This window comes from Aptenodytes patagonicus, chromosome 1, assembly GCF_965638725.1.
Source record: "Aptenodytes patagonicus chromosome 1, bAptPat1.pri.cur, whole genome shotgun sequence".
Classification (NCBI taxonomy): Eukaryota; Metazoa; Chordata; class Aves; order Sphenisciformes; family Spheniscidae; genus Aptenodytes; species Aptenodytes patagonicus.
In genome coordinates, this window is record NC_134949.1 from 156441627 (window position 1) to 156468950 (window position 27324).

Below are 27324 nucleotides of genomic sequence, written 5' to 3' on the forward strand. Positions count from 1 at the left end.
CGGCGACGCACCGGCCCCCCGCGGCAGGGAGCCGCCGCCGGCCTGACGGCGGCTCCGCGACACGTATTTACCGAGGGGAAAACCGGGAAAGCGCGCGCCGGCCGGGCCCTGACGTCACGCAGCTGTCGTCACTTCCCGCGCGAGCTCCCGCCCCGCGCGCCCCTTGCGGCATTGTGGGAGGCCGGAAAGGGGTCGCCGGGGGAAGAAGATGGCGGCGCAGGGAAGGGGCCGGGCGGGCGGCCGCGAGGAGGAGCGGCAGCAGCAGCGGGGGCCGGGGCGCCCGGAGTCGGAGCTGCTGCTGCTGCACCCGGAGCTGCTCTCGGAGGAGTTCCTGCTGCTCACCCTGGAGCAGGTGCGGCCGGGCGCCGCCGCGGAGCCGGCCGGCCCCCGAGCGGCGGCCCCTGAGGCGGGGGGGCGGGGGGGGGGTTGCGGCGGGGGTGCGGTGCCTGCCCCGTCCGGCGGGAAGGGAGGCCTCTCGGGCCTGCGGGCCTGCGGCCCTGCTTGTTGTCGTGTTCCCCCCTCCGCGTTAGACCCGCCCTGTTTGTTTCTCCGCTTTACTCTGCAAGGAAACTCCTACCCCCCCCATCACCTACACGGGGAGTTTTCTCCCAGTCCTCCTGGGGTTTCCAGTCTTTGTAGCGCCCTTAACGGGTGCGCAAGAAGCATTCAGGGGAAAAAAAAAAACCCAAAACCCAAACAAAACCCAAGTCGGTACTCTGTAGGCTAGGTACTTGCTTAGAGGAGGCCTGTAGTGTGAGAGATGCCTCCGTGTTTGCGGAGGGGCTGTGTTTGAACACTGCCGCTGTAGCTGCTAAAGAATAATTTACCCAAATGAGCATGTCTGTGAGGCGGTGTTTGCATACAGTAAAATTATCTGTGGAAAGATGATCTTTGCTCTGTTAAAGTTGCCGTGTTCATACCCAGTGAATTAAGGAAATGCATCCTACATAATCAGTCAAGCTAATGCTTAACTATGCATAATTGAAAAAAAAAAAGAGTTTGAAAGTGAGTTACAAACAGTTTTGGACCGTACGAAGCTTTAGTTGATGTGATTTGGAATACTTGTTACTGCCTTGCCTGAAAATTTTAGGTGCATGAAACAATAGTAATCAAAGTTTTAGGTTTTTGTATGAGCTCGCTGAATTTTTGTATGCTCTTGTCCATGTAGTTTATGTGGACAAAAACGTACAGGTTTTAGGCCCACATCAGAAGTCGTGAAGTGTTGCCAAAACCAGCAGTGGCAGAGACTTGACCTGCTTTCAGTGGCCTCTAGTTTGTAGGAAGTTAGTGGGGTTTTTTCTCTTTTAATAAATTTGGCAGGAGGTACCAAGAAATTTTGTTTTCACTACCCTATACATGATTAGAAAGAAAACTGGTGTTCTGTTATAACTGACAGTTACTAGAAATCTCCCTTCGCAACTTATTCTTTGGGAACTGAGGAAGGAAGCATGGCTCCACATCTGTGAGTTTGAACTGCGTTATGTTCTAGTTGCCTGTTTTTTTAGAAGTGTGCAGAAGAGCTCTGGTATTGTAGTTGGATTCAGGGAGGTGTGTTTAAGAGTGTGTGAAAACATCGGTCATCAACAGTATGTCTATCATAACTTTTTCCTTTTTTTTTTTTTTTTGCTACTATTTTTATTGGGAAAAATTGCAGTGTTTTGGATAGGGAGGGGCTGCAGGATTGACCTGCGTGGGCAAAGGTGATGAACTGCCCAGTACTAGTCACAGCTGGATCCAGCTGTCTCTGACACTGATGAAAACAGCCCATCACATGCCAAAATTTCAAGCAGAGGAGCTCATGGCACCTGTGCTCAAATGCAGTTGACAAAGAGCGGCAGCCACCGGGGGCGGGAGACAGAGAAAAATGCACAGGAAGAGGCATATGAGGAGATATGTGAAGAGATGCGCTTGCAGGTGGTGGAAAAAGAAACCGCTATGCACTGACCCAAACATCCCGTATTTCCCATTGCCTCAGTGAAGGGAGGGACCAAGTGTAATCCACACGGAAAACAAGGGAAGCTGACAGTGGGAAGGCAGGAGACCAGGCTGTCATTGGCACAAGGCAGTTCATGGCCTCCCCACACCGGTCACCCCTGCAGCCCCCTCACTTCTGAAACCCTGGCATTTATGCCCAATACACTACCTTAAAGTGGCTTTTGAAAAAAAGAAATTATGCCACTAAGATGGTTGTGCTTTGAATTTGTCATAATAATAACAACTTTTTTTCTGTTCTCCACAGAAGAATATACTTGTCGAAAATGATGTAAAGATGGACAAAGATGGTCTCACTGATCTATATAGACAACATGCCATTCCACTGCCTCAGCGTGACTTACCAAAAAGTAGATGGGGGAAAATGATGGAAAAGAAAAGACAGCAAAATGAGTCAAAAAGTGAGAATAAAAGGTAATTTAGCTTTTGTTGGGCTAGACTTGGAGAACTTAGGACAATGCATTTAGTTGAATCTTTGTTTGCCTGATTAATGAAACTTCTACAGCTTTTGGACATTGTGACAGTTTACAGAGAATGCCGTGTCAGGTCTCCTGTGTCAGAAGTGTTAGATTCTACTACTGCAATACGAGGAAAAAGGGGAAGATAATCTTTTTTTTGTCATCCAAATGTTATTAACAGTATCTAGCTTATAGTGCTTCTTTTCATAGAATCACAGAATGGTTTGGGTTGGAAGGGACCTTTAAAGGTCATCTAGTCCAACCCCCCTGCTGTGGGCAGGGACATCTTCAACTAGATCAGGGTGCTCAGAGCCCCGTCCAACCTGACCTTAAATGTTTCCAGGGATGGGGCATCCACCACCTCTCTGGGCAACCTGTGCCAGTGTTTCACCACCCTCAGCGTAAAAAAAAGTCTTCCTTATATCTAGTCTGAATCTACCCTCTTTTAGTTTAAAACCATTACCCCTTGTCCTATTGCTACATGCCCTACTAAAAAGTCTGTCCCCACCTTTCTTATAAGCCCCCTTTAAGTACTGATAGGCTGCAAGAAGGTCTCCCCGAAGCCTTCTCTTCTCCAGGCTGAACAATCCCAACTCTCTCAGCCTGTCCTCATAGGAGAGGTGTTCCATCCCCCTGATTATTTTCGTGGCCCTCTTCTGGACCCGCTCCAACAGGTCCGTGTCTTTCTTATGCTGAGGGCTCCAGAGCTGGACGCAGCCCTCCAGGTGGGGTCTCACCAGAGCAGAGTAGAGGGGCAGAATCCCCTCCCTCGACCTGCTGGCCACGCTGCTTTTGATGCAGTGCAGGGTACGATTGGCCTTCTGGGCTGCGAGCGCACATTGCTGGCTCATGTCCAGCTTTTCACCCACCAGTACCCCCAAGTCCTTCTCGGCAGGGCTGCTCTCAATCCCTTCATCCCTCAGCCCGTATTGATACTGGCTTATTGGTACATTTCAAGATACTTTATAATGAAGAAAAAGGAATTATTTTTTGTTTCACCTTATAATTGTTAAATAATAATCATATTTACTGTGTTTAAGAAAAGTACCAAAAGCATGTTTAATTAAAAGCTTGCTCCCTGTATAGGGTTGGTCTACTCTAGAGTCAGGGGTGTATGCTGCAGCAGTTTCCTGTGTCCAATTCAAAACTTATACCTACTTTCTGAAAGAAACATTCTGCCTTGTTTTTAAAACCTTTCTGTTTGTATTTGATCAGAAAGCAAAATCTTCCTCAAAAGTTTATTTTACTGAATCTTTTCTCCTCCTGACCTTCCCCCTGTCCAAGACTTTGACTTTGATGTGTGATGTGCATGGGTGGCATTCTGATTTAACTTCAGCAGTAACTGCTAAAGGAAAGGTGGATGGAAATTCTCATTATAGTTTCGCAGTATTACAGCTTGTTGATTTCATGAGTCTGTTTTGGCTTTACTGAGGTTTCTAACTGGGAAGAGCTAAACAAATTCAAGTGATTTTTTTAAAAATTTTTAGTGGCTAGGATGCTGAGTTATCTTATGTCAGGTTTTTTTTTCCATGCGCATAGAAGGTTTTAGTACCTCGACTTGTTTACAACTTGCAACTTGAGGATGAAAGCATGAGGTTAGTGTTCGAATAATAAGAAACTGCTGGTGTGCTGAAATAGGTGCAAAATCATTTTTTACCAAAAAATAAAATAGCAGGCTGGATGTTTTTGAGAGAAGGAGGCAATGTTAATTTTTAAATGGGAGAATGGCTTCATCAAGAGTTTATATGTAGAATAAGTTTAGGTGCTCTTATTTTGGTACACTAAAATTCAGTAATGGTTAAACCCATGTAGTATTTGCTGGGAAAATAGTAAGTAAAAGGAGATATGTTTAATCTACCAGTCTGCTTTTCTTTACCAGTTGCTTTTAGCACTTAACATCTAGCATGCTAGGCTTAGTCTTTTGCTCTGTTGTTAGACAGTTTTAAGATTTTCCAGCAGTTACTTTTTTTGCTTGTATTACATCTTTCATACTTAACAAATATCCTGGCAAAATACCATCTAGAAAAGTTAATCTTTTACTGCTAGTATTACTAATGCCAGAGAAATGGGAGAAACAGACTTTCAGCACTTTCGGTAAGAAAAAGTTGCACTGAGAAAATTTCGGTTCTAGTATATTCACAGAAAGAATCAAAGAAGTTCAATCATCTTTTTGGATGTTAAAATATTACACTTTTCCTCATAGTTGTGTGCACCACTTAAGCAGAACTGGCACGATACCATTGTGCAGAGGAGGAAGCAGAGCATGGCATTCTTGTTTTTAAAAAGAAAACAAAATTCCTAGGTATTGTGAGGCTGTAAGTTATGTGCAAGTCAGAGATGGGAACTAGGCGTGCTATTAGTTCGGTTTAGAAGTCAGGTAAACAGATTGATCATATGAACAACAGGAGCTTTCTGATGAGTTCCTCTGTGGAAAGCACAGCCTTACAACATGCACTGGAATTAATATGAGGCTTGGAGACTTGATCAGCACAGCTCAGTGTGTGTTTGCATACCTCTAGTAGTTACAGACAGGAGGTAAAAACACAGTGAAATTTAAAAGTCAGTGTTGAATATCATGTTTAGTTTTACTGCTGGTGATTGATGACATGTCCTAAAAGACTTGCTGTATATCAGCTGAGCTGCAGTAATGTGTTATACCTCAATAATACAATCAAATATCTGAGAACACAGATGATGGTTTATACATCTTATTACTGAATATTTGAGCTTGCAGACGATCATACCAAATAAAAACAAAAGCAGTCTATCCAACTTCAAACATTTCAGAAAGTATTTATGTTCGGGGACAGTTAACTTTGTAGATCTATAAGATCATCTTGCCTGCTGGGAGAGAGAGGATGGTATAAATCTCAAAATGTCTGTGTAGTTTCTGAAGTGCCATTGAGTCTGAAGACTCTCACCTGCAAACTCTCAGTCTCCAGGAGCACTGTGGCTGTGCGTGCTCAGAGCTGTGGCCTTGGTAGAGCTCATCATGTCTTCTTAGTCACTTGAGAGGCCACTTCGGCATCCTCTGAGAACTGCTAATGTGCTGATAATATTGAGTTCAGTGTAAAACATGGTACTTCTGACCAGTTTCAGACATTCACAGAAGAGGTGATCACCTGCCTGTTTTGGTAACAGATGAATATTTAGGATAATCAGGGGTGGGAGCTAAAACCTACACGTCTCTCTGGTTTTAGGGTGCTACCTTAAGTACCAGGCTAAGCTAGACAAGAATAGGAGCGTTTTTCATTAAATTGTCCTCATAATCAGGAGTTGCTCAGAGACCACCCTGACTACATGAGTAATCATGTGAAACAGTGGAAACCCAGATTGCTCATGTAGAGAAGTTTTTGCTTCCTCTAGTAAATCTTGTATTCTTTACCATGCACTACAAAGTAAACAGCAGGATTAGAGCATGCCCTCCGTCCAGCCCGGCCCAAAGTGTGGCTAGAGCATTCCCCTAGGACGTAGGAGATGCGCATTGAAATCTAGGTTTCACAGAGAGTGTCCTGCAGGAGGGGACATGATCCCAAAACAGTTCTTTACAGCTGTTAGCTAGTGTCAGTGTCCTCCCTCAGAAGAGTGCTGGCTAACATGAGTCCTGCTCTGAAGCTTTTAAGCTGCTTGTACTTTACATAAAGAAACTGAATGTCGCACCCAAGATTCTGTGAGCCATGTATCTAAAAATTAGATGTGACAGTTCTTGATGGTACAACATCCAAATTTCTTTTGGAACTTTCCCAAAGTGTTTCTCTGGGAATGTTATCTGTATTATAGCATGTGGTCATTTGTACAAGTGCTACAGTTCTGAAATTGAGTTTAGAATAGATAACAGTCCTCCTAGAATTGCAGTTATTTCTTGACTTGCCAGTCCTCACCAAGCTGAATTAAAAAAAAAAATCTCCATAGGAAAAGCAGACTTCTTACGTTAAAGGAAGGTGACGGAAAAAAGCTATACATTTTTTTTTCTTTCACATAGTTTGTAAACTAGTTTTCCAAAAAGGGTGCTGGGGAATGTGTTCTTTGTCAGGAGTGTTGAATAAATTCTTGGACAAAGCCAAAGTGAGCAAAAAGTATCATGTTTTATTTTTTAAGTGTGTGTCAGCTTTTTAGACTTTCAAGTGAAATTATACTCCTTAATTTAAAGGACGTGTTAAATACTACTGTTGTTTCAGTAGCATTTAACTGAAACAACATGCCTGGCTGAACACTCCTGGTCTTGGAAGCTAATCTCATTTTGTAGAAGCTCTCCTAGAAACGGCATCTACTGTAGGTATAAGCCAAAGAGTTGTGTCTGATCTCTTGACAATCAAGTCCCAAATGAATTGAAGGTCTCTCTTTGTCTCTATCAGTTCCAGGAACCCAACAATAGAAAAAGAGCAGGATTATGTGACATACGTTGTTGTGAACAGATAGTAATGTAGAAGCAAATCTGAAGAAGAACTGAACTTTCTCTTGCTCTATGAGCTCTTAAATTGTGACTCCTTTCATTTTTTTTTTAAAGAAACCCCTGGTCTGGACAGAAATTGTGCAAGCGATGTGTAATTTCTTATATATGTGAGGTTTATCAGCAGCTACTAATCTAATGTTGTTCCAAGTCAAACGAATTGGAGTCTCTGCTTGTGGCTTATTTTAAAGTCTGTTGAGATACCTAACATCAATATTGTCAAATTAGTTAATTGCAAATTAAGGAATATATTTAATTGTTGAAAACACTATTGTTCAACTTTTATTCATCTGTTTAATATGAGATGATTAAACAGTAAGCGTATACTGAAAACTGAAGTTTCTAAACAGGAATATTATATAACTTAATGGTGGTTTGGTTTTTTTATTTGTTAAATCTGCGCTTTCCAAACACTTTCTCTTTGTCATTCTTGAGCAATGCTTTTTTAAAACTCTGAATTCATGTAGAGTGAGCTATGATAACTTTGTGCTTTATTTTTTGGCAGTCAGGATGTTTTCTGATACTACTATTTTGATATCAGCTTGATAGTATTCCTTTATCATAAATCAGTTGCTACTAAATTGGCCAGCTCTGACTACACATAGACTTAAAGGTACAAACTATTTAAAAAAAAAAAAAAAAGTCATTAAATCAGCTTAGGGTTCCTGTTCAAAGGCAGCTTATTTCAAAAACAGGCATGGGTTTTTTTTTTCGCTTAATGTTTTCATTCCTTGTCTAACAGTCTTTTATATTGTCTTAACATTATGATTTTGAGTAAGAGTGGAAACAGGGAGATTTAGAAGCATCAGGATATTAGATGCTGTTCTTGTAGGTAAGGTGGCACACATTTTCTCAAATATTCACATTTTGAAATACTTAACAGCTATTATCTCTTTAGTTACTCTGGAATAGCTACAGTGGTATAAGCATACAGTCTTTGGTTGTACAACTGTAATTGTCTGCCTAGAAAGTTCCTCACACAACCCTCTTTGCTGAAGAACACTGTTCCTCACACAACCCCCTGCCCCTCTCTCCCCTTTATATTTTGGAAGCAATTTCTGTTGCCTAAGTTTGGAGCAGCTAAGAGGTTAAGGTTAGTATTTTGGGATACATTTTTACTTTGGGCAAGATTAAATTCATTTTTACTACTCACATCTTGGATATACTATTTTTGGACCATCTAGCTTGTGTTTCTGAGAATTTTACAATTTGTATTTTCAGTGTTACAACGGTGGAAGGTTTAAGGAAACGGCCATTAATCGTATTTGATGGCAATTCAACAAGTACAAGCATAAAGGTGAAGAAGACAGAGAATGGAGCTGCTGATCGGCTAAAACCTCCTCCAGCTGGAAGCACCACCAACACTGTTAGAAGATTATCAGTTCCTTCAAATGCCTCAACATACATTTCAGCCTCCAGTTTATCAGAGGACGCTAAGCTGGGAATGAGGAATAATGAGGCTAAGCAGAACAATATTTCAAAGACTAACAGCAGTGTATTGGCCAGTCTGAAGGTGTACCCTTTGTCTCCGGTAGCAGGAACTACTGTTGTGAAGTTAAAGAGAGCTGTTCCAAAAGAAGAATCTGATTTGCCGGTATGTACGTTCAGTATCTTGTTTTGCAGCTTTTTTTTTTTTTTTTAATTAAAACTTGCAGGAGCCAAAGGTAGACTCTTCTAAGAGTTTTCAGGATTATTTTATTTTGGAGTAATAGTAGAGTTTTTATTTAGAAACAGGCAAAAGAGTAGCTGGTTTGGGAAAGATTAGAATGAATGAAGTACTTTGTACTTGTCCATGGGAAACTTCTGTGTGAGAGAGGCAGCTTTGTAGAAAACATGCATGTAATTTTAAAATGAGTGAGTAGGTAATACTTAAGGTGGTGCTGGTAGCAGTCAAATAAAATACAAACAAAATAATCCTACTGGTAGGTCTGAGAGAGAGAGCAGGTATTATAGAACAACATGAACAGCCTTAAAGGGAGGACAAGTGGTCTGTTTTCTGTAGTAGGGAAGAAAAAAATGGAATGATAGCATTGTAACAATCACACTTGAATGGTTGAATAGGACAAGCTTTCATTTGTCAAAGTGAAGGAAGAGATATTACGGGAACTGAAGTGAGATGCTGAGAGCTGTAGAATATATCCTTAGAGGAAGAACACCATCTGTTTTAAATCTCACATAGCAATTGGCAAGCTAGAGGAAGGAACTGGATGTGAAAATCTGGAGAGCTGCCTAGATGGTGGGTCTGAATGAGAAGCCATAACAACAAACCATACTAGTTGAAGTGAGAGGCCAAAGGTCGAGTGCTCATTTTGAGCCATGGTGATTTTAATCAGGTACCTGGCCTTCTATAAGATGCTGAGAAAGACATGCTGAGATCTTGAACAGAAGGGTGCTGTTCTCAAGTAGAAGATTGATGACTGAGCTGTTAAACATAAAGGTAAATAGTTATCTTCTTTCTGCAAGTTAGATTCAGCTGCAAACAAATTTTCTGTAGAGAAGAGAACTACACTACAGATGGAGACAGAATGAGGCTGATGAGCTGAAGTGATGAGGCAAGAGCTGAGGCAGGATATGTGAATTCAGGAAGGCGTATCTTTGAAAGTGTAGGTAATGGTGCTGAATGTAGCTGCCAGTTGGGGAGACAGTGGTTATTTTTGACAAAGGTGTGATTAGTCTTTAAGGGCTTGTCAGTAAGCAAGGAGCAATGGGTCATCTCCTCTTTAAAACGTGCTGTGAGGTAGGGATAACTCTTACATTTGTGTTATTCCTTCATAATACAAATGAAGGAATTTTCACATTTCCACGGGAATATCTGGAATAAGTCTGGACTTCAAAGGAAGAAATAGAAATATCTGTTCTCAGTTGAACTGCAGGGGGAGCTTTAGATATGCAGTGTGCAATTACGTTGATTAACATTTTTCCAGGACACCAGCTTCTGTTTTCTCAATATTGCCTCATGAAATGCTTTCTCTTAATCTCTTTTTTTAAAATCCTTTCGTGAAAGAATGCAGGTAATATCCTTGCTGCATGGATTGGTAGGTTCCATCAGACTTCTGTTAAACGTGAGCTTCTAAACACATGGCTGTTCTGAAAGACAGCTTTAGCCACTTTTACAAGAATCATGGCTGAGGCCCTGAATCAAATTTATGCTGGAGAGGTGTGTTTCCTACTATCGGTATCACTAACTTATTTTAGTATTTAGAACTCTTCTAAGTACTGGTCAGATCTGAACCTACAGAACTTTTGAAACTTGTTTAGTATACACCTCACAGCTTCTTTATATTTAATTTAAATGTTTTGTAGACACAATGATGAACACTTTTAAGTGATGCTGTATAACTGACACTCAGAAGCTATGACCTCTTGACACTTGACTTTCTCTCGTAGCCACAGTTTGTTGTTCAAGTTAATACTGGTTAAGTTCAGTCATGCCTTGGTTAATGTCGGTCAGACACGTTTAAAGTTAGGCAAGTGTGTTGTATGGATGTTACTTTACTGTCTGAGATTAAAGAACGTGGTATTGAATAATAAGTGATGCAGCCAGGAAGAATCAGTGTACTTGGCAGATGGCTGTAGTGTGTAAAGCCTGATATATTTTTAGTATACAGTAATGACAATTGCCTTTTCAAGCAAGTGACCATTCTTTGACTTTCAAGAAAAACTGAAGTTCTTATGCTGAATAGCACAGAACTATCCTTCTGATCTTTGGGTCTAATTCCCTTAAACCTTTCAGTGGTTGCAATCCACAGGATTGCTGTAAATAAACTAACGCTGAAACTCTTAATGAGAAGAGAGATCTCCAGATTGTGCTCCCCAAACCAGTGTGTTGCAGAATGTTCTTGAAAACTCATATATCTGTCTTTACTCTGCTTGTGTGGACTATTAAAGCTCTAATTTCTCAGGTTTTCTTCTTTCTTTAGATGCTGAAAGGTAATTATTTCACCACTTCAATCTCCCCTTGTTTTACTTTGGGCTTACTTGATTTTTTTTCTGGTTTCTTGGGGTGGGGCTTGAAAGATGAGTTCATCTGAGGCTTTCGCAATTATTTCACTTTTTTTTATACAGGTCATTACAAAGGAAGACCAACTTTTCCTTCTCTTTTTCTAACGTTTTTCCTATTTGACAAAAGTAAATTGGTTTCCTAGTTGTATATTTGTTTTTTTCTTATACAATCCCATTTCAACAAGTATTTTAAGAAGGCAATCTGAAATAACTTTAGAAGTATGTTTTGAAACTCCAGTATGTACCAGTTTCTATGCTGCATAATTGAAAGATATTTTTGCATAACTAATTGTAGGATTAAGAAAAAACAAAAGACATATGATTTGCAGGTAGTTAAATTCATTGGCTTTATTTTTACCTTCTCTAGTTCTGTGATATTTAGAAGTTCTGTGATATTTAATTTTCTCCACAAGATGGCAATAGAAAGCTGTTGTAGTAGCATATAGCCGAGTAATAGTAAGTACTAGATTTTAATTTGGCAGGTTAATTACTAACTTCTGCTTGCGCAGTATATCTAAGAATACTTATATATTTTCTTGTATTTCAGAATGACCTAAAGCCTACGGAAGCAAAGAAGAAAATCCAGCATGTTACATGGCCATGAAGTAGCTAATGGTGCTTGAAACATAAATGTAACTTCCATATTTTCAAACAGATAAGTCCTATTTAAACAGTTTAAGTACAATTCTTTTTAAAACTTACAGGGATTCAGATTGCTGTGAAGTTTTAACAAGTTTAAAAGTTCCCTGTTATAAAGCTGGAGTCATCACCAGTCACCTTAAGAGCGTCTACTCTTGTACACCAAGTAGTTCATTACTTCTTTAAAAGGTGGTAATATTACAGCATACTAAACCCCCCACTTCTAGTTTTCAAGATTTATTGTAGTTCATCTCCTGCATGTCACTATGATTCACACATATAAATATATCTTTTTTTTGTTTCAGTAAGATTCAGTTTTGTTCCACTTCTGGTTAAATAGTTAAAATAGCTATTGAGATTCAGAGTGATCCCAAGAGCCTTCTTGGCTTCAAAAAGATAATTCATTTACATGAGAAAACTGACCGTTCTGCTGATAAGATAGTCTGAGACAATTTTTTTTTCCTTTTTGTTGCACAGAAAAGGAGTGTAGAATTTACAGTGCAAGTTAGGTTGGTAATAAGAGATGAACTATTTAACAGCATTGCTTCAAATTGAAGTTTCTCTTATTGACGTATGAAATAAGAAATGCACAGATGGAAGTATGTTTAATTAGACTGTTTGATATGAATCTTTGAGAGGAAGTAGTGAATGGATTAGTGCCATGTTCTCTTAAATACACAGGCATATTTTATAGATGCATAAGTGTAAAAATGTGCCGATGTAGCAAATTTACTTGTTTTCCTGATTACAATCATGCTTATAAAATATGGGGAAAATCTGTGGAATGCAGGTCAGTGCTTTCTCAACTTACTAACAGTCGGAGAGGGACAGGCATAGGAAGACAAAGAAGTACCTTGAGAGCATTAGGGTATGTAATTGCATCTAAAAAAAGAAAAAACAACCTCTTTTCCCTTCCTTTGATAGTTTAAGATGGATGTTGATTTTCTGTGAAACTTGGTGTTTCCTCTGGATTATTGGTAGTGCCTTATAAGGCAGAAATCCAGTTAAGTTGATGGAAACATTTTTATTAAATCTCAGTGGCTCAGGGTGAAGCCAATTTAGATCCATTTTAGATATGGATGGTAAATAATAATAATGCTCCCAGACTTAGTAAAACAGAAACAAACAAAAAAAGAATCGACTTCTGAATCCATGTAGTTAACCCACTAACTGTCAGTAGTGATCTGAAAACTTGTTTACATTTTTAACGTTGGTTAATATTGAAACCAAAAACTGTAGCTTAATTCATTACTGACAGAAGTTCTCCATTCACTGTTATAACATAAAAGGCACTTCTCGAATGCTGTAAAATGGTAAGAATGTGTGTTTTGAAATATTGTGTGCTGTTTCCCTTTTACTAAACACTTGTGTAGTTTTTGTACTTGAGTACAGCAAACTTTAACGTAATGTACATTTTGTATGTAAAAAGTTGTCTTTTAAGTAGCCTTATCCTATTTAAATAAATTCAATTAAAAGCAAACAAAGTAGTGCTGAGTTGTTTTTGTGATGTAATTAAGCTTGTTCATTTTATACGGTTATATTTCAGTGGACTTGAAGTGATTAGAACTTAAGAAAAAGCATACAGGGTAAAAAGGCTCCGTAGCTACCTTGGAGTTTTAGCAGCAGTTAGTATCATGTGAAGTGCTGGTCCTTGCACTAGTGTAACAGTCTGGTAGGAGTTCTGTTTTGTGGGTGGCTTCTTGGCAGTGGTTTAGAGTCTAGGCTGTATTTTGTTGTAGTTCAGTTGCTAGGAGCACGTGTGTTGTTGGTATGTGTTAAGGAGTGATAGGCAGAACTGTACTGGAATAATAGTGTGATGCTGCTATTGCATGGTAACAGTCTTGTTTTCAGGCCAGTATGCTTTCCAGCCTTGTCATGTTTCACCTACCTTTCCCCAAAGCTGGGACCATTTTGCTGTCTGTTGTAGCACTTGGGGGGACAAGATGCAAGCCATGCTGCTCTTACAACCTTCCACTACTCCCTTAGCTAATAGTAATCCTTATTCTCTCAGCAGAGTATTAGAGCAGAGCTGCAGTGTGCTGGGTGGTTGCCAGACCCAACAGGAGAGAGTAAGTGAAGTACTTGCCCTCCTTTGGGAGGTGTGGATATAAGAGGGATTTTAATGGCTATTCTCTACTACAGCCTTCATCATAGAATGAAGCCACCAAAGGATAGAATTTAGTCATTCAGCGAGATGAGGTTAGCGCGGTGTGTGCTTCAAAAATGTCAGCCAGCCATGTTCTTCAAATGGTGTACAGTAAACCAGATCTGATCTGATGCATCTATTTAGCTTGTTGAATTAATGAGAGAGGAATGACCTGTGAGGACTTTACGCTTGGTACAAAAAGAGACAAATTCAAGAGTGGTGGCAGGAAGTAGGAGCAAACTTTCCCTACCCTGTTACTCACCGAGCAAGTATATGCCTAATTTTTCTTTCCACATCTGGAGATTCCTGTTGGAAGTGTGACATATTACTTTCCTCCTTTTGCTGGATACAAATGAATTCCATCTGGAAGGTGTACCAGGATCGTACATTGCATAACATGGCCATATTTCTTGAAGTCTGCTTTGGGAAGAGAGTTATCTTCCTTTGGATTGTTTCCTCTTGATTTTATTGTCCTGCCAGCATGCTGTTGCTAACAGTTGCCTTTGCAGCAAACATGTAGCAGAAATGATGCTGGAGCAAAGGATATTACGTGTTGCAATACAGAACAAAATTAAAGCATGCCCTAGTATAGAAGTTAAACTTCTGACTTTTGCAAAGATTAAATGTCTTTTGAGTTGTCTTGACCTCCTTGCTTGCCGAGAACAATAATATTTTGGTTTTGAGTTTAGAGCCTATGAACACATTTTTATCAGCTGCAGTCAATTCAGTATTTTCATACAGTTGTTCAGTTTTGCTAATAATTTTCCCACTGATTTCAGTTAGTAGAAGACTACGTTGTATCAGCAGGGCCTGTAGGAGGATTGGCTAAGCTCCACAGTTTCATAATGACTGGGTGCAAAAAGGGTTGTGTTTGTATGGCTCTTACATTGTGTTTCTTCAGACTGTTAAAGCATTTTATTTGTAAATATCTAACATGTAAATACAATTAAAGCACAATCATAGTTTTGTTTTAAATTATTTTATTTTGAAAAATACAATGTGCAGCGTAATGTTGACTAACTGTAATACTGACACTGTCAATCAGAACTTGTACTTCACACAGTGATCAGCTAGTCATGCAATAAAATATGTACCTGTTATGAAGCACTCCCACTTCAGCTGTTTTATCATTATCTCTTTATGGCATGGCACAAATCCTTGCACATTGAAACACCCTCTACGTTCGCAGTCCTTCTACACACTTGACAGCACACACTAGTCACATCGCTCAAGAACACTGAGGCGAGACCACAGCCTTATTGAAATTGAATGGTGTTTGCCATCGATTTCAGTGGGCTGAGGGTTTCACCCTGATATCTGTCTATGAATGTATTGTGTGTGGCCATTGTAATCCTTGAACTATATCACTTGCTTGTAACTGGAATATTTAGTGGAAGGAAAAAAAACACCAAAACAAAAAGAGTATGTTATGTCAAAACACCCAAATGGTTTTACATCTCAGGTTTCGCATTAGTTTTGGTTAGCTGTAGAAACCTTAAACACCAACACTGCTACTAGAGATTTGGAAGCTGTTTTCTCTCCAGATTTGGAGAGTTTGAATAAAAAGGTTAAGTAATGTTAATAATACAGCAAAACACAGGGTGGCAAAGCTAGTTCCGAACATCCGTGTATTTCAGACTATATGTTGCAAGCACGGCTTTCCTCTGCTCTCCCCACCTCTTATTTTGAGCTTTAAATATCCTTCCCACATTCAGGGCAAAGGATGTCATCCCTTTCTGTGAGGAAGCCGCGACCCACTAATGAGAGGGAGCACTTCTTACAATTAAAGCAATCGTTATGCCACTGCCGTTCTTCAAAGGAGATGTACTTGGTTCCTCCGAGTCCTGTTTGAAAACCAAAAGCATTCTGTTACAAGAAAAGAATAGCACATGAGCCATCAGGTGATCCCATTTCAGACTCCCCTCATGGATTGCTATGGAGATCCGACATACAGTAGTGAAAAAATGCCATTGTGACAAATCTATTTGTTGCTGTGCTAATTTTGCCACCCTTATTCTGTAGCAAGTAATATTTTCATCCTCAAATAGTTCTGTGGCTTTCAGCTAAGTTAGTGAACTGGACTGTTGCCACTGGTGATAGACGATGGCAGAAATGAACTTTCAAGGGACGGCACTACGACGTACAGCAGAAGCAAAGGAAAGCAACTGCCCCTGAACAGAAGTCTGATAGTTTTTTACAGGATGTTTTATGGCATCTGAGTAAATCAATTTTGTTTTGTAAAAATGCATTTAGAGCATTAAAAAGGAAGTCTGACAGGTTGTGTCATGACTTGATTCACAGCTTTGAAAGAGGGGTGCCTCAAGAAAAGAAGCAGGTTAGCAAACTGCAAAAAACATTGGAAGAGTTTGAGGCTATGGAGGTTATCATAAGGGGTACTGAAGTTGTACAGGAAAAAAGAGAAAAAGGACAAATGTCTCAGTACTAATTATCTCTTGCTTAACCTCAGAAATGGGAAGCAATTTGAATATGATTCATTGGAATGACTAGCTGGAAGTCAATGAAAAGATTTAGTTGGGCATATCTCTTACCTGATGAGAGGGGTTTTTGTTTTGTTTTTCCTTTAGTAGCAACATTTTGAAAAAACAGCGTATGATAGGAAGGACTGCAATATTCAAAAGAGGAATGCCTCTTTCACACAAACAGAAAACAGTACCAGTGGTGTTATGCACTGACTTTTCTAGGAGCTATGCAATCAAGCATATTTTAGCCTGGAGAAAAGGAGGCTGAGGGGAGACCTCATCGCTCTCTACAACTACCTGAAAGGAGGTTGTAGCGAGGTGGGTGTCAGCCTCTTCTCCCAAGTAACAAGCGATAGGACAAGAGGAAATGGGCTCAAGTTGCGCCAGGGGAGGTTTAGATTGGACGTGAGGAAAAATGTCTTTACTGAAAGAGTGGTTAAACATTGGAACAGGCTGCCCAGGGAAGTGGTTGAGTCCCCATCCCTGGAAATATTTAAAAGACGAGTAGATGAGGCGCTTAGGGACATGGTTTAGTGGGCATGGTGGTGTTGGGTTGATGGTTGGACTGGATGATCCTAGAGGTCTTTTCCAACCTTTATGATTCTATGATAAGTTAGTGAAGGACAGGCGCAAGGGCAGAGCAGTAACAAGAGAGAAAATGGTCCAGATATAACTCAGATTTGCAGTCTTGGACTGTATGGATTATACTGTTAAATGCTGATTACTTCATAGAAGTTATATTTTTATGCTAAGTGTTTCATAGCAAAGCTCTAAGCAGTTGCTCCTTTAAGTACTTTTGTACTGGAAAGCAGTATCTAAAAGCCTTGTGATTTCTCAGTTGCTGTCCTGAAAAGTCAGGGAAGAAATGCGCTGTGCTACAACACGAGGTATGAGCCAGTTAGACACTTTCTGCTGGCGAAGGGACTGTTGTTGCCGAGGTCAGTGATCCCTCTAATGAACGCAAGTGGAATGACGTACAGAACATGCATATCCCGCTACATGCGTAGCTCTGTTACTGTGTGTCTGCCATGTTCCATGAAAATCAGGTGGAAAGGAGGAAACGTCAATTTAAGGACCTCTTCCATTTCTTTTTGTTAGGCACTTGAAAAGCATCATAAATATTTAATTTTCACACATCTTGAATTGTATAGTGTCTTGAGTCTCTCAAGTTATTTGGAATGAATTATTGAACCATTTTTAATATTAGAAGCAGTTCACTGAAAAAAAAACCCAACAAAATTTAAAGGCACTGGCCATGAGAGACCTACCACTGATTGGGTTTGTGCATCCAGCACACTTTTTGGCGTAGAGGTTGCAGAAGCAGCTCAGGCAATATGCGAACTCATCCCTGGAGGTGAAGCGTTGTCCAGACAACTGCTTCTTGCATCCAGTACAAACGAAGCACTCCTTATGCCACGGCTGCTCCCGGTAAGTAACGCCTCCTGTAGTGATAGCCTGTTTTATGGAAAGTAAGACAGAAAGTGTTTTCTTGAGGGTGGCAGGTTTGTATCCTGATTTGGTAGAGAGGAAGGGTGATGAGGTTTTTGTGGGTGGGAGGAAGGAAAGAACGCGTAACAGCAGCAAAATCCTCATTTTGGCTGGAGTTGACCATGAGAAAAGCATGCAAGTGATTTATTATAATTTCCTAATTTATACAAAGAAGCCCCATAGTAAAAGTACTTTATTCTCCATATATTGTATAATCGCACTCTCAATTGTCCTCTTTGTTTTTAAAGCTAGTCTTTGTATGTCGCTTTTCATATGCATGTGCTAGGATTCGTCTCATCTCTGTTCCTTCACCTGTCCCATTCTTCGTGGTGAAGGAGCTACCTTATATGTTTCAATTTCCCTGTTACTCTCCTTGGCAAAGACTGTTTTATTTCAAATTTTAGCTGAAGTGCTTGCTTTCTGCTTCTCCGGACTTTGTCTGGGGTTTTTCCTTATAACAAGTTGTTGCCTACAAAAACAGCTCCCCTGATGTTAGACAAACTGAACTTTTTTGATCCTTCAAGTATTACTAAGAAGGCTGTAAAATTGGACAGTTTAATTTTTCTTCCTTTCTTCCCTAAAGGGAGATTCCCTGGGAATTGGGCTGGGTATGTGATCATGCTACCTACTATGTGTATTCATCTGTGTCTTTGTCTCTTTCCCAAGTGTTTTTGAGCCTTTTCTCACGTGGTTAAACTTGGACACTAGACAGAGTTTTTAAGATACGGAACTCCTAGAAGCTTCAGAAAACTGATGGATGGATAGGAGGTAGTAAAGGTAATTAGGTATACTTTAGGTCAACGGCTGAAAGAAAAATTTAGCCTTTACCTATTTTGTTTTGCCTGTGCAGCAGCAAAGGTGCAGTTGTTTCTGGCCAGCTAGTATGTCTGACCAGGCTGCAGCTTCGCTTGACTGGAAGGGCAAACGAGCAGGCAGCACACATGGAAGAAAGTCTGGGTAGTGTGGGCACAGGTGGTGGCTGGAAGTACGCAGAGGGTAAAGGGAGACAAAGAGGAAGCAGTGGCAGTGGGAAAGGGAATTCACTGTGGATATAGCTATAGTTTTGATTGTCTTTGCCTATGCATATATCCATAGGAAACTGGGATTTGTTAGTTCCCTGAGTGATGAGACAATTCTTTTTAGGAAGGAATTCTAAAATTCTTATCAGCGTCTGTGTACAGAATTTAGGAAATTCACAAATAAAAGGTCCTTAGCCTAGAAAGTCGTACTCCTGAGCATATTGAGTTTACTAGTGTTTATTTCAGGAACAGCATTTGCTCTGTGTAAAGCTTATCTCTCTGTCTTGAACTTCATTAGAATATTAAAAAATGATCAGTGTTAGCTCATCTTCCTTCCAGTTGAAATGTTTAGGTATATGATATATGATGGGTTATATTGGAATGAGGTTATTCCACTGCAGAGTTTTTATTTTGTTTTGTTTTGTTTTTAAAACATGTTCTCTGTATGCTTTCCATACAAAGGGATCTTCAGTCCTGAGTAAGAGAATTCCCACTGTAGTAAATGCTGTGCCTGGTGCAGGATGGGAACTGAAATTGTATCATCTCTTAAAATCAGTTGATTCTGAATCTTTTAACACACATAGAAAAACAAGATATTCTACCTACTTGGACGTAAAATGGGATGGACTTCAATCCCGTAGGTTTTAGGTAAGTAAAATAAAAGCACTACCTTCTTGCACTGGACGCACTGCATGGCAAACTGCTTTTCATAGCAGGGTACGCAAAAGTTTTGATTGTCCTTAGGGATGAAACTCTTTGTCCCAATAGGCTGTTGGCAGCGGTAGCAGATAAAGCAGGTCTCGTGCCAGCTGTTGCCCTTGTATTCCATCTTCCGAGTACCTGTAATGAGACCAGAGCATCAACTGAACTTCTTCTGGCTGAGACGGATGCAATTTGTAGCTCTTGTTTGCCTGACAGCTGGCTGTCAGTCAATGAGCAGTGCAGCTATGAGCTAGAGGCTATTTCACGTTCCTACCAGCTTTGCATGGTATGGGGTACCATTTTAAGTTTTTGGAGAGTGAGTGGTGGTTCTCCTCCTATAAATAAGAGGAACATTTACTGCTAATAATGAAAGCTTAGGACACCTTTTTGTGGTATTATTAGAGTTAATAATGAATTGTAATGCACCGGAAGATTCTGGGGAATTGGCGAGACACCAATAAAAGCTGCTGTTAGTGCTGAGTGAAGGTAAGGCCATTCCTCATTAAAGTTTGACTTTGTTCATTCCAAGGCGCTTTTGTTTCTTTTTCAGACAGCTGCAAGATACCTGGTTAATTCCTGGCAAGCTTCTTGCCTCCCTTTCCCAATAAAGTATAGTCACTGTCTGAGACAAAGGATTATTTCGTATCTGCTCTGGGGCCTTGTTCCTGTCCTCATTGAGGTCCACTATAAATTTGCAATGGTTTCCAGCTCTGCAACACCTGTCCTAAATCTTTGTCTCTTGAAACTTTCAGTAAGAAAGAAGCTTTCTCTCTGTCCTCAGCTGTATTTAAACCATAGCTGCAATATGAAGGGAAGAAAAATCCTTAAACAATCCCTTACTGAGAAGCAGAAAAGTGGTATGGTAGTTAGGAGCTAAATGTACTTGTCTAGAATGAAGTTTTAGGGTACAGATACTGTCCTTTGCAGATTCAGTCCACTGTGTGACAGGTGGACTCTGAGCCCTTCCAGGAAATTGGAGACGCCCTATTATGTGGACAAATTTCTTTGCACACTATATAATTTCCTACGTACCAGTTTGAGTCAGAATATTTGATACTGGCCAGAAGGGGAAACAAACAAATGATGCTCCTACAGTTCTGCATTACTCCTGAAGCCTGTAGCAACAAACATGATGTCAAGTGCTTGGAAGACTGATAAGCTGATCGTGTTGGCTAATGATGAAGAACCACACTAACTCCTTTGATGCCAACTCTCCCCACCCCCACTACTGCGGGGTGAAGTTTTACCATTTTTCCCTTCTCAAGCATTAATTATTCTTTGTTTACTAGTTGCATATTTTTCTTCTTTTTCTGTTTTGGTCTCATTAAATTCTGCCCAGAGGCATACTTCAGGATTTTTATTTATTCTTTTTTTTTTTTTTAAGAATTGACTTGCAGGAGCGTAGTAAGTGAACTGCTAATTATCTTTCTGCCTGACACTTACATGCCTGAATATTTTGGATCCATTTTATTAATGGACACCTTTTAAGAATTACACCCTCTCTGTGCTGGTAACTTTCTGTATCATACCAGGGAGCAAATAAATCAGTCCTTGAAGGAATGATGTTTTGGAAAAAGGAGATGTGGATAATTTTTTTTGAATAGTCTATAATTTTATTTGCACATTTTTAGCTGTTCTCTCGTTAGGATTGTGTTGCCACTGAAACTCAAGGCAGGGGGAGCCCTGTTTGTTAGCTGCTAGACTGAAGTCAGTGGGAGTTTAGTTTGCAGAAGGACTGAAAGATCAAGCTTGTAATTACTTTAGTATTTAATGGGCATGTCATGATAATGCTTTATTAAATCTCAATTGTACATTTAGTGGAGCAAAGCAAAGGGCAAGTGTAGCATTAACAGCCTCCATAAAGGATATCCAACCACTTGCTGGTTCTTCCAAAATGAATTATGCCTCAGCTGGTGATCACAGTGCTCTGGTGTAGCTCCTCTACTAACACGGTGTGCTGTGTAAGTAGAAAACACATGCTGGGTGTACTGCTCTCCGAACGTGGTGACATCATGGCTATCTTGAGTAAGCAGCTAAAGACCAGTTGGTCATTGTAAAGCTTCATAAAAATCGATTTCTTCTGTTTCAGATTATAAGAGAAGTAGGGATTCTCTGGGTGGCTGAATCCAGCCTCCATGACTGCTTATCAATCTATAGCTGGCATAATAGGCCAAAAGAGATCCATTCGGTAAATAAACTCACTGATCATGGGGGTGAATTTGATGAACAATCTTAAAAATACATACATATATGTAGTTCCAGCTTTAAAACTAGCACTGGCTATTCCCAAACATTTCAGTTGTTAGTGCTGTATCAGTAAAAACAGGTGCACAGGGAATAATAGGAGATGCCTAAACTCAATCATGAATGGATAGGGCCATCTGCTTTTAAATATTGTTGTTGTTTCTATTTATATGTCCTATTTCATCATCAAGCCCTCATTTTTACACCTTAGGTGCACAACGTTGTGGTTTTCAGCTTTTGTCGAAGATGACCAATGTCAGAATTAGCCAAGGAAAAATTTTACTGGAAAAAGTAGCTAGTAATCGTTATGGAGCATGTACATGGATTCTTCAAATTGCCTTTTAATATTTTATTTCTGGACCAATATTCCTTCCACTTTAAGCCCTCAAATCATCACAGAATGCTATAGCATTGACATGAGCAGAGGAAGTTTTAGCAATCTATTACTATACCCTCACGTTTCATGTTGAAAAAGAAAATAGCTCCTTCCTGTTTCTTCGTATCTTTGTGCTCAAGAAGGACCTTAGAGGCACTTTGACCAATTTTTCATTTTTATGGGAGAAGCTAAATTTAGGGTGACTACATAAAAAGCTAAGTCGTGAATTAAGTAAGCTGTTAAATTTGCAAGCTGCTTCTGATCATCAAGCAGTGGAAGCCAATCAAGACAGAGTACAAAGTTGGGATTGGACAGAAAGATCAATTTTAGTTGTCCAGCCATCAAAAGCCTTTTAATGAATACTGCTGTAGAAAATTATAAATGCCATTAACAAAAATGCTAAATGAAATAAATACTAATTTTCAAGAGTAATCTGCTTCATGTGAATAACAGTTCTATCATGATCCATTATGAAAATTACATGTTCTGGTCATGGAAATGACTTAGAATGCACCATCAACTGTATTTTACAAAGTTCACCATGACTTAGCAGAGATAGTCAAGGAAAAATATTTGTCACAAGCATTGCTGAGTTTGGGCTTGATATTTAGCCTAATCTTTTCTTAGTCCAAAAAGTGACTATCCTAACCTGGCATAATAGTCTTCTTGCACTCATTACATTTGGAAGAGTATTCGTTGGAGTAGCAATCAGTACAAAGCAGATGTTCCTCTTTTGCAGCAAAAGGTTTGTCCACCAATGAATTCTTGCACTGGAAGCAGTGGAAGCAGGTTTCATGCCAGTGGCGGTCCTTGTAAGACAGATCCTGTAGAAATCCAAAACCACAGAGTAAGCGGAATGAATAGCTTGTACAACTGGAAGCTCCGAGAATGCAAACTCGTCCAAATCTGAACCACAGCCAGGAGCTGAGGCTAATTCACACAGCTCAAGAAAACAAAATGTTCTGACGAAGATGAACTTATTTTGCTATGATAACCAACAACAGCTCATGACAACCATTGACCCTTTTTCAGTTCAAGGTAACCTTCGTTTTTTGTACGTGGCAGAGGAACAACTAGTTTCATTTAGGTACTTCCTTTGAGAATAAAACCCTGTTTTTGAGTCAGATTAAAACTTGTTAACCTTATATACCGTACAATAGGCTTCCCCTATTTGTCTTAGCTATTGCTGATTTCTAGGCCATTTCATAGCTGTTCATTGCTGGACAGCAATCCTTTTCCCAATTACTTTCTGGTATTTATTCAGTTCAACAGATTTACACCGGGGGTGGAATTGGTCTGAGCTCTGTTCCTTCTTTTTTTCACTGCAACTAATTTTTACCGACTCTTGTGTTTTGGTTTACCTATGTTTCAAATGTGGATCAGACTGAAAGATGAGAGATCACATCGTACCTGCAGCCAGTGATCCTGAACACTCCGGCCAAGGGATTAGCATAGGCACCTAAGTATTAAAATACTCTCCACAGTGGTACTTTTATTTTAAAAAAAAGGTCCTTCTAAAAATTGTGACCTAAAGGGATGGATTGTGCCTTTTAAAATTTAAATTAAGGTGGCCTAATCATGTAACACTTGAACAGTGTCTTTGGACTTCAAACAAAATGGAGCTTAGATCGTTAGAAGAAAGGGTGTCTACCCCAAAATATATAGGCTTCGGTTTGAGATGGAAGTGTGAGGGGCTAGTATTGTCATGAATGGGGAGTATAAAAATTCAGCAGAAATAACTTCTCGGGTTCTAGCTCAAGATCCACTATGTATTAATGACAAGCACTGAATCAGTCTGGTTAACTGAAGGAAAAGAATGAGTTGTAGAATATCAGATTTTTTAATCGTGTAAACGGAAGCATCATGAAGCGTTCAAACATAATCTGACCTAAGCTGCTCTATGTCAGCAGTACAGTCACAGGTAACTCCAAATGTGCAATCTTAGCCCAGAGCAAACAATAGATACTGTGGATTTAGGTTAACCTAATATAGACAGGCGTTACGTCTGCAGGAGCCTTGTTCTCATAAATGGCTAACAGGAAACACTGAAACGGTTTTGCCTAGCTCAGCCTGTGTGTGGTGGCTTATGAAACTATAGTAACTTCAATCAGAATTTGACCATGCAATGAAGACTCTTTGTTTGGACATCTGCGCTACTCACCTGAATTTCTTAAATCACTGTGACTAACAATTGGTACCCAATGCGTCTTTCATTTTGGAGGTTGCACCCTGCGATAGAATATCTAAGCCTTCTACTTTACAGCTTTCGGACAGTTGTTTATTCAGCTTGTCTATTCATTTCAGCTAACTGCTTTTGAAACAACCCAAATTTCTGACTGTAAAATTTTAATCTTTTCTAACAGCAAAATGAAAAAAAACTTTCTTTGGAAGATATTTACATTTTTTTCTCTTTAAATGAAGTTGAATAGCCTAAATCTGATCTCAGAGGGAATATTTTCAACAGAAAAATACAACATACAGCCAACAGAGTTTTCCAAAATGTGAAATTTGCCTCCTAGAAAATAGAATGACAACAGATCTGTTTTTCTTTCTCTTGTCTCTTTCCCACTTGATGCCTTTCTCCTCTTTTTGCAATATTCTGCAAGCTATTTTTTATCTCCAAAATTCATATGCTGTTATCTGCTTTTGTTTTGCCTTGCTTATCAATAAAATTATACCCTGGAGAAGGTGCGTGCCTTTTAGAAGAGGAGTAATGAAGACAAGGATTAGGTGTCAATGATGAAAGGTTTGATCCTTGAGTCAGTTATGATGGCAGCTTGTACAGATACTAGCTGGGTAGGTGAAAGTAGCAGATATTTCATCATGGCAAAGCGATGAAGCGCAAGTACAACACAAGGTACCCAAGATACAGACTGACTTGAATAATCTTTAGTTACCTTGGGTAATTATAACAGATATTGTCATTGAATGTAGAGGGAGTCTAAGATGTCTGGCTTTGACATGCCTGTAGCAGAATAGTAGACCGATGAAATGGATATTGCTTTCTCTCTCTGAGTCTGTCACATCCAAAGCAAGGAAGTCCCAGGTACTGAGGAAACCATTTCTGCATCACGATTGTTCTTAGGTCAGTATAATAAAGTCACCAGAAATCAGGTTTGGTCTGCTTCAGTGTGTTGTGTATCTAACTGGAGCCTTTGGCTTGTACATAAGCTGTGGCTGTATTGATCTGGAACAGATTCTACACTGGAGCAGTTGCATGTGCAAAACTGACTTCAAGCTTGTCTGACTGTTGGGCTGGTCCTCAGTTAAGCTGAAAGAGCATTAGGTTTACTCTAGGCATGTGAGCTCTAGGTTACACTAGCTGATTGTAACCCAAATATATCTGTTCCGGCAGAAGGTACAAGTGATATACAACTAATTCCTGTTTATTGCATGGATTTCCAGGAAGAACTAATAAAGAAAATTACTATTGTGGACTCAGAGCTGGAGTGTATCCTCAAAATATCGATGAGCATGACTTCATGCAGCCTGAGGGAAATGAGTCCCTGGTGCTACATTTTTTAACTGTAGTTTTAAGTGCAGCTTCTTATGTTGCCTAAAAGAAATCTGGAGAATGACTCTTTTTTTGCGATTGATCTGTGTATCTGTCTATGAAAACTGACAGCCACGTGTTCTTGTTAGATAAAGCACACATAAACACAGGCAAGAGACTGAACAATTACCATAGATTGAAATTTGATAATTGGAACAGTGTTTACATATATAGAGACACATGCACACAGATGCTCATGGACATGGTCTGTCCTGTAGAAGTGTTTTGCAGCTGAAGTGCAGAGAGCACCAGACCAGTTCCAGATGTGCTACTAGCGAAAAGAGAAGGGGAGGAAGGCAATGCCTGTCTTGGCAGAGCTGCGATAAATCCCGCAGCAGAATTTGCAGGGAGAAATGTTTAACACTTCGTTCAGTTACATTTCTTCTGAACATGGAAAATAATCCTTCCCCTATCTGGCTTCATTTGAAGATAAAAAGTAACCACATTAGCAAAACCTGAAACTACTCAAATTTGAATGGGTGCTTTTCTCAGCCTGATCTGAGAATCGGCCTCACCCAAAAGTTTCAGCTCAGCGTTCCTTGGGACAACCAAATGAATGGTGGATGTTTCTCAAACAGGTGTCAGAGAGTGGGCCAAATGGAGGTCCTTCGTACACGCTCAGATGACTGACTGTAAGAATACGGTGCAAGCAAAACTTAATGCAGATCCTATTTCTATCCAAAACCTCAGAGTCATCCCCAAACCCAAATGGGTTTGAAACATGGTTTTGAAAAGCCATTAAGTGTTTTATAAACAATTTTATTTTCACTTATTTTCATGATGTCATCCCCAAAGAAAACTTTGTCAAGATAACTGTTTTCAACAGTGGCAAAATCACGTTTTCTAGCTCCTCCATAGTTCTGTGTAGTTTTGATCCAGCATGGTTTATTGGGCCTCTAGGGTGGGACTGCCGGTGACTTCTTCTGTTTTTTGAACTAGAAGAGCCCCAAGACTAGAGTTACCAGGTAAGTGGGTTAAGCATAGACGCCTCATATCCTGCAACTGCACTGTCTTCTACTCTGGCTTTGTAAGTCTAAGTAAACTTAAGCCATTATGTATTACCTTTTCTCCTGAACTGGCTTTCGACAGGGACCCAACAGAAAGAGGGAGATTAGAGAGATTATTACCAGAAGAGTAACTGTATATGTTTGTTCATGAATGAAGACTACATCAGACTTTTTTGCTTGCCACAATGCTCTTTTCAGAAGGTTGAGCAGAGGAAATGGGGTATGACAACAAAATGCTGTACAGATTTTAGCCACATACACCCTGTAGCAAAACAAATATGTTAGACTGGTACTTCCCTATCAAAAGGATGTTTAGAAAAGGTAAAAATAAGTGATATTGTGCTGAACCCAGCACCTTAGGGATATGAGAAGAGATTTTACCATTCCACTTCACAACAACTAGTCTGATGTTCAGTAATGCACTGAAAAAGTGTTGCTACTCAGGACAAGGTTTAAACATTAAAAATTTGAAAAACAAATATTTTCTCCCTTTCCTCGTCCACATTACTAGAAGCTTTATTTTTTTTTTAGTTTGAGTGTAAGACTGACCCTTTTGATTAATTTTTGGCCTGCGTGCTGACACAGTAGCTTTACCTCACAATCCACTTTTAATTTCATTCTCACATTTTGCAGAGAGTTTTCACCCCCTCCTGCCTGCCAAGGCCAACTTGTGGACTGCATTAAACACTGGATCTGTGCCATAGGGCCTGCAAGGAAACTATTAAAAAAGCCAAAATCAACCAAAAGTCACACTTCAGCAGTTAAGCA

The 27324-nt window shown here is 39.8% G+C and overlaps 2 protein-coding genes across 4 annotated transcripts in view; one reads left to right on the forward strand and one right to left on the reverse strand.

The window, feature by feature from the left end:
* Positions 1–208: 208 nt before the first annotated feature.
* On the forward strand, positions 209–13068 carry C1H2orf49 (chromosome 1 C2orf49 homolog). Its single transcript, XM_076359996.1, has 4 exons — positions 209–352; positions 2240–2406; positions 8122–8494; positions 11450–13068. The coding sequence occupies exons 1-4, from the start codon at positions 209–211 to the stop codon at positions 11504–11506; spliced, it is 741 nt and encodes a 246-aa protein (XP_076216111.1). The 3' UTR covers positions 11507–13068.
* A 1566-nt stretch (positions 13069–14634) lies between these two features.
* The window catches only part of FHL2 (four and a half LIM domains 2), a 46217-nt gene continuing 33527 nt past the window's right edge, over positions 14635–27324 (reverse strand). For all 3 annotated transcript variants that reach the window (XM_076360024.1, XM_076360016.1, XM_076360007.1), the window contains exons 3-6: positions 22646–22820; positions 19345–19514; positions 17436–17622; positions 14635–15531 (exon numbers count right to left, since the gene is read on the reverse strand). In XM_076360024.1, the coding sequence (XP_076216139.1) occupies positions 15380–15531; positions 17436–17622; positions 19345–19514; positions 22646–22820 (684 nt within the window). In that variant the 3' untranslated portion in view covers positions 14635–15379. The remainder of the gene's footprint in view (positions 15532–17435; positions 17623–19344; positions 19515–22645; positions 22821–27324) is intronic.